The 7,537-nt window shown below is 39.4% G+C and overlaps 1 protein-coding gene across 6 annotated transcripts in view; it reads left to right on the forward strand.

Moving 5' to 3' along the window:
- Positions 1-6,929, forward strand: part of gmeb1 (glucocorticoid modulatory element binding protein 1) — a 60,512-nt gene extending 53,583 nt beyond the window's left edge. For all 6 annotated transcript variants that reach the window (XM_077547868.1, XM_077547867.1, XM_077547869.1 and 3 more), the window contains one exon: positions 5,042-6,929. In XM_077547868.1, the coding sequence (XP_077403994.1) occupies positions 5,042-5,841 (800 nt within the window). In that variant the 3' untranslated portion in view covers positions 5,842-6,929. The remainder of the gene's footprint in view (positions 1-5,041) is intronic.
- Positions 6,930-7,537: the final 608 nt, after the last annotated feature.

Genomic DNA, 7,537 nt, shown 5'->3' on the forward strand with positions numbered 1-7,537 from the left:
ACACAAGTTTTTGCAAGATATTGCCATACATACCATGTGCTCTTCAGAAATGCTGTTCTTTATTGACTGTAAGGCTGGCGGATATGGACAAAATTGTATCTCAATTTTCATGCCAGATACTATGACAACACGATTCCGATATAGCTATGGGTTCAGTAAGTTTTTTTTAAAGCAAAATATCAATCCAAAATATGTGGAAAGTGTTTTTTGTTTAGTTTTTTGTTTTACATTAACATAGTCAGCTGCAAGGTAAAATAATTAAATTAAAACCCTGACTGTAATGACAACTTTGCTTCATATGATTTATTTGGTTTACTAACATAACTGACATTCATTTTTCAAAAATATTTTCCAGTTTAATACATTTTGGAAAAACTATTTGTTTGCGTGACGTAGAATAGTGCTGCTCTCTCAAAGTAAAACGGTGCGGTTGGTATAGTGCCCCTCCTCCACGCCGTGCTCCCGTCATCATTCACCAGACGCATTCAAAGACTACGTCACGCAAACAACAATGTATGTACAAATAGAGTTTCTGCAGAATGTATTTAACTGGAAATGTTTTTTTTCAAATTAATCTCATAGTTATGTTAGTAACAACCAAATAAATCATATGGCGCAAACTTGTCATTACAGCCATTCCTTTGCCTTGTCAGACTGCCAGCCCAAATTAGATTTTTAGCCCATCCAGATTGAAAGTGGATGGCACTTTTGTAGTCTGAACTAGGGCTGGGCGATATGGCCCAAAATTCATATCACGGTATAAACCGCAATCCCTTCATGCTAACGGTATATATCACGGTATAGAATTTAGTGTTTTTTGTTTTTCTTAAATAAATAATTTGGTTACTGGTTTACATAGTCCTTTATAAAAGCTAAATGGGTTTAAAAAAAAACAATGAAAGAATAAATTTACTTTGGATAACAACATTTATTGTGCAAATCTCAAATCAAAATTATGCATAGGCCTATGCAGTATAGCTTGCGGTGTGCAGGCTAGCTAGATTTGATAGGAGGAGCTCGTGTGCATGCCATAAAACTAACTAAAAATTAATATTATTAGGGCTGCACCTATCAAATATTTTGGTATTCAGATATCCTACTGAAAATTCAAGTGAATAATCTGGTATTTGGATAGAAATATATATATGTATTCTTGATTGGTTAAAGAACAATTAGAAATACAGAAGACAAAAATCACATTTGCACATAATAATAAACAACCAACTGGTTTTCATTTTTTTAGATAATCAACTTTTATTTTTGTATTTTAAATTTAAACTGTGCTTTATCAGCACACTATTTTCCTCTCTGAATCTCTCCCCATAGATTTTGGTCTATGCAACGATAAATGACGTAAGAACCTCAGTAGCGATTTTGGGGAACTTTAGTACTAATAGCTAGCGCGGCTAGCTTGCTACTGCTAGCTGGCAGCCTCCGTTAAACGCTGGCAATGTCAGCGCATTTATGTCTTACTGCGCTCCACTGGAGCTTGAACGTGATTTCAGGACAAAGTTGTGTTACTGCCGTAATAGACAAGTCACATCAGCCCATATGCTGCATTATGCCGTGGTGACACACTTGCGGGAACAACTTCAAAAGAAAAGCGCTACAATGCATTTATCTCATACTACTAGGTAATGTGAGGTTTATTTAGAAATTAAGTTTCTCTCACCACGTTAGCATAGTTCGCTTGACTACAACTTCCTCAGTAAACAGATGTCACGTCCAATTTCTGCTGTTCTCCTTTATTTTCTGCTATGTGCACTTGTTTACAACTGACAGTATGCACGTGTAGACACTCAACGTCAACATGTGCCTGGGGGGGGACACTAGACGTCAATGGTAGGTTGTGCGACATATTTACGTCATAGGCTAGTCGGGATAGCCCTAATGCGATGACGTCACCGACATGCGCTACCCTGGTAAAACGGTAGAGTCAAAATCTCTACCTTCCACAAAATTTATAACTTGTATTGAATATACCGTTTATATCGCCCTGCCCTAGTCTGAACAGTGAACGCGTGCAAAAACCAATGCGCCCGCGCTGTCAATATCCAATAGGTTCGCTGCCCGGCTGGATTCTCGCATACTCGGCAGTCAAACGCCTTGACGGCTCCACTGCTCCGTGGGCTCTGCTCACGCTCAACCTGAAATACAGTGAAAGTTTATGTTACTTGTGCTGCTGCCGTTCTCGCGCCGTTCTCGCTACCCCTTCCGTTTTTCACGAAATAGTGCCCGGACATAGCCATAGACTTTATGGTCATTAAAAAAAATCAAATGAAAAATATATATAAAAGAAAAAAAAGGAAAACCACTAAACGCACTTGCGACGAACAGGAAGTACAAAGTGGTAAACTGCGTCACAATGATGTCAAACACTACACGCGCTGGGTGCCGCCTCCGTTCGACGTCGTTGCTACAGCAACCTGTCAGATGGGCCAATAATGTGGCTCAGTCTGAACAGGGCCAGATCGGATTTGGACACTTGCTAAAAACAGTCTGGACAGTCAACTCTAAAAACCGTATTTGAGGAGGAATCCAATTTAAATCAGATATGCCTGCAGTCTGAATGCAGCACTTTTAACATTGTACAAATGTATTGCAACTCTGCTTCAACGATAATTTTTATGCTACGACAGAAGTGTCGTATGTGTGTGCATGTGTTAACTGCACAAGACTATCATAGTTATTGAAATAAAACTAATATGGAAAAAAAATAATTAAATAAAAACTAGCTCTCTAAAAAACATTAAAACTAACTGAAACTACATTTTAAATTTACTTAGTACAACATAATTACATAAAAAATGCTCTTTGTTTTCATATTTGTCAGTTTTTTTCATACATGAGCTTTCTGGGATCATTTGGAATGCAAGCATGAAAATCCCTCACCTTTTCGTGAAATTTGGCATTTTGAAACCAAAATGAATGTGAATCGTGCAGATCCGATGAGAAAGTATCTCAGGTGGTTTGTCTATGTAGGTAACTAGAAAGCAGAGATGGGAAAAGTACTGACATAATTTTTATTATTATTATTATTACCGACTTGAGTAAAAGTACAGTTACTTGTGTAAAAAACAACTTTGGTAAAAGTAAAAGTACTCACTCAAATAATTACTCAAGTAAAAGTAAAAAAGTACAGGCTCTGAAATGTACTTGACGAGTAGAAGTAAAAAGTATTTTTACCGGATGTTTCCTTCTTTTAACAAACGGTGCAAAAATGGGTAAACATCGGCAAATTGACTCTCTGATTTGCTATCAAATTCAGATTATCCTTGGTAGTGGCGGCACGCATTACCCTGATATTTATGGGTTGTTCTAATCTAGCCAATTGCACGTCATGTGATCGCGTGTCGTAGAGCCAATCACAGGCTGGGATGTACGGGACCGTGTGAACCGCTTCATATATATAATTGGCGGAGCCAGGATACATTGACTGCTTCTTTTTCTTCCAGGTCAAGTATTTTAATAGTTTTTGGGTATTTAAAAACAAAAGTAACGACCTTGTTTTGAAAATGTATCAAGTAAAAAGTACAGATACAAAGTATTTGTGTACGCACACCAACGTACTGCTGACGTCACCCACTCGCGCATAATTTCATTCACGCTACACTCAAATACATATTCGGGTTTGGAGGCAAGCGAGATTTGTCCGCCAACAAGCCAAACTAATAGTTTATGAACAGGGCTGCACTTAACTCGTGCGCAACATCTAATGCGCACTGAAAACATTCAATTGCATACCAAATTCAAGTCTGTCACTGCACATTCGCGTAGTCATCATTTTGCCTTTTTTAAATGACACACAGCAGCGAACAGGGCTTGAGGTACCTGTGTAGTGGAAATGAGAGGGAGCGTTGAGCTTGTTTTAATTACAGTCGCTCTCTTACACACACAAACACATAACTGTTTCGTCTACCACCCCGCCCTTATGAGTTGTGCCATCGTACAATCATACACAGCAAGCGCTCCTGTGAGGGAGAACACTTGCCCAATACGAGACAATTATTTCTCCAAAATGGGCTGACGCTTGACGCCGTTAGTGTGTGCATTTGGCTGACAAAAAGGTGACGTTGCAACAATTATTAGGTAGCAAAGCTAATGAAATGTGCCTACTAGATGGTTGTAAACCATAAAGGGCTTCCTTAATTAATGTTTATGTGACATGAATATCTGCTATGATGGGGTTTTCATGTTCTTTTAGGCTTAACAAATTGCATGATTTACTCCAGTTAGTGGTGCCTTAAATTGATCAAAACACAAACTAGAACAATAATGACAGACAGCAACTTGATCATCTTAATACTATGTCTAAGAGTGCCTAATCTCTTATAAAAAAAAAATTGTCACACAATTTGCGCTCTGCATGGAAACAGCTAGGAGACTTACGCTTATGTTAATCATGCAAATAGATCTGTAAATATTAACAATTGTTAACAAAAATATTCACAAGTGTGTCACTTTTAGGCAGCCCTGTTTCGTTTCTTTAGCATAGATAGCATGATTTAAATTGTATTGTTTTAAGAAGCTGCCATTTTTTTGGTTGTAATTAGGAAATAAAAAGTGTGTGTGTGTGTTTGTGTTTGTTTTTGCTACATGGTCGGGCCCATATTACGAGATTTTACAGATTTGTGGGGCCCACAAATCTGTTAAATCCCGGAATATGGGCTAATCTCGCGTCCAACCTAACAGGAGGTCCGCCATTTGGAATTTTCTTGCAAATTTGGTACCTTTTTGACATTTTAGGTCATATTTTAACATACTCCTCCTAGAGTGTTTAATTGTATTGTTTTAATAAGCTGGCCTTTTTTTGTTTTAAGTAGGAAATGAAAAGTGTGTAAGTGTGTAAGTCAAGTCATGTCATCTTTATTTATATAGCGCTTTCAAAAGTGTGCATGTTTGTTTTTGTGGGGGGAGACCTTTTAGTTTGTGCAAGCGGGTGACTTTCTTGCAAGTTAATATAATAATGTACGCATTATTTTATAAGTATATGCTGGTAACATATTTCAATTCTTCTATTCAATTGTTTTGTTGTCTGTAGACTTAGAGCTGCAGTTGGCAGAACAGCGAAAGCAGCAACAGATTCAGGCTCTCCTGTCATGCCCACACTCTGCCAAAACCATTCATACTATCAAACGCCAGACAAAGCGACCTCGTTTGCAGAAGCCTGTAACTACGACCCTCCTGACCTCTAGCATCAACCATCAGCATGCCCTGACACCTCCACAGTTCACCATTCTGTCCCCAATCTCATTACCCTCCTTGGGCCAGCCATTTACTGTGGCAGACGTCCCCATCACCTCTCTAGCGCAGTCTTCAAACACCGTCACTCTGTTCCCCACCGGCTCACAGCTCTTCACACGCTACATGGTGACTGGAGATGGAAAAGCCGACAGCATTACCTTCCACACGTCTTCCAACCTCACACTGATCGATACTAGTCCCATGAATGACTCAAGCCAGTTAGGTACAATGGTCAAACCTGTCGAGCTGCTACACGTTAGCCAGCAAGCTGTGTGCGCAGAAGCAGTCCCCATAGAGGCACAGGTACTGGATGGTGCCATGTTGGTGCAGCAGGAGTTCATGCAAGGAGAGATGGATGCCAGCCAAGAGCACACAGTCATAGAGATCAACCCACATTCAGTAGAAGAAGGTGAAGTCATGGCGCTGCAGCTGACAGGTGAGTCACGTGAGGTCATAATTGCAGAAAAGCAGGAGACGCCGTGTCAAACGCAGGAACGAGGGGTACAGGAGCTGGAGTTGGATGCCAATGGACATGTACCCGATGTACAGATTGTGGTGTTAAGAGAAAATATTCCCGAAGAAAATCAAGTTAAATAAGACACACCTATTCATCTTGCTAGATATGTAAAAACTAGATAACCTTTCAAGAACCTAAATTTCCTCATTTGAATTTAATAAATTGCATTTAATAAAATAATTCTCAAACACTTTTTTTTTTTAACCCACATTGAGGTACTGTTCTTTTGCAACTATTGTTTTTAGGATGCAAAGTCAAGAGATGTAAAACTATAAAGTGAAATGAACTGCAGGCAAATGTGACCTACATCGGATTTTTTTCTGCCCAAATGTGTCCTGTATCTGACTTTTTTAAAAAAATCCGTCTAAAATCCGATTTTGTCATATCCGACCTGGGTCACTTTGACTATGTTCTTAATGCTCAATTCCGATTCACATGTAAAAAAAAATAAAAAATCACACACACATCCGTTTCCCAAGTGGCAAGTGATTCCGCGCCGCCTGCACCAAAGGCAAGCGACTGCACCACCTGGCCACGCAGAGCCCGCCATTATGTGAACATCTGCAAGTGAGTCGGTTTTACAAAGGAGATAAAAAGTGTATACATTCGGCGAGACAATTTAACTACAGCAACATGGAATCGATGAAGGTAGTTTGTCCATCTTTGCCTTTGTTTCTCCTTGCACTCTTTCTCAATCCCTCTCTCTGTCCGTACATGCGACAACCGCTCCATCACGAAGCTTTGTGGGAACATTTTAGGGTTAGATGCAGATGTTTGGCATTTTATCAAATATCGGCCTTTTTACAAATCCGAAGGCCGATAAAGCTGGTATCTCACTGAGCAGTAAATGCTTGCGAACGTAGCGAAATTTTGAGTTTTCATCAGGATTTGTAAGATGTTCTCAGTACTTGTTGTAAAGACATTTCGAACATATTCAGACCATTTTTTTACTGTCTGCGACGCTTTTACGAACCCTGGCGAAAACCCTAAATTAGCTTACATTCACGTGCATTTGTCTCTCAGTCATATTGCCGTCATATTTAGTTTTTACACGCTTGTACTCCGCATCACAGCTACATTTGTGTCAGGTTCAGTCAACCTAGAACATTTTCGAAATTGCCTGTCAAAAGATCGCGGCTACATCAAATAAAGTATTTTTTACTCATTCTGACTGGTGTAGTAAAGTTAAAGTACCACGCTGGCTCTCTTACAGTATGTTTGTTCCATCACTATCAAATCACCAAATAAAATATTTTTTACTCATTCTGACTGGTGTTGTAAAGTTAAAGTACCACTGACTGTCACACCGACACCTAAGTGGGGTGAAATTAATTTTCCACATTTGACCCAATTCCCTGAGAGAGCGGTGAGGAGCAGCAGGAGGGAATCATTTGGTGACCTCACCCCCCAATTCCAACCCTTAATACTGAGTGTCAAGCAGGGTGGCAATGGGTCCCATCTTTATAGTCTTTGGTATAACCCGGCCCAGGATTGAACCCACAACCTCCCACTGTCAGGGCGGACACGTAACCACTAGTCCGCTGAGCTAAACACCTTTTGTCATTCTGGTTGCTGGAGTAAGGCAGTGTTGGACCAGCACTGCAGCTCAAAATTTGATCATATATATTATTATGGATAAATAAAAAACATTGAATTGACAAAGATTCAGAAAAAATCCATGAAAACACCCCATATAACCTGGACATAAATGTAAAGCTTTCATTGTTAAATGTTCCCATAGGATATCATTTAAAATGTTTTGCAGAAGATGTATTA

Source organism: Vanacampus margaritifer, chromosome 17 (genome assembly GCF_051991255.1).
Source record: "Vanacampus margaritifer isolate UIUO_Vmar chromosome 17, RoL_Vmar_1.0, whole genome shotgun sequence".
Taxonomy (NCBI): domain Eukaryota; kingdom Metazoa; phylum Chordata; class Actinopteri; order Syngnathiformes; family Syngnathidae; genus Vanacampus; species Vanacampus margaritifer.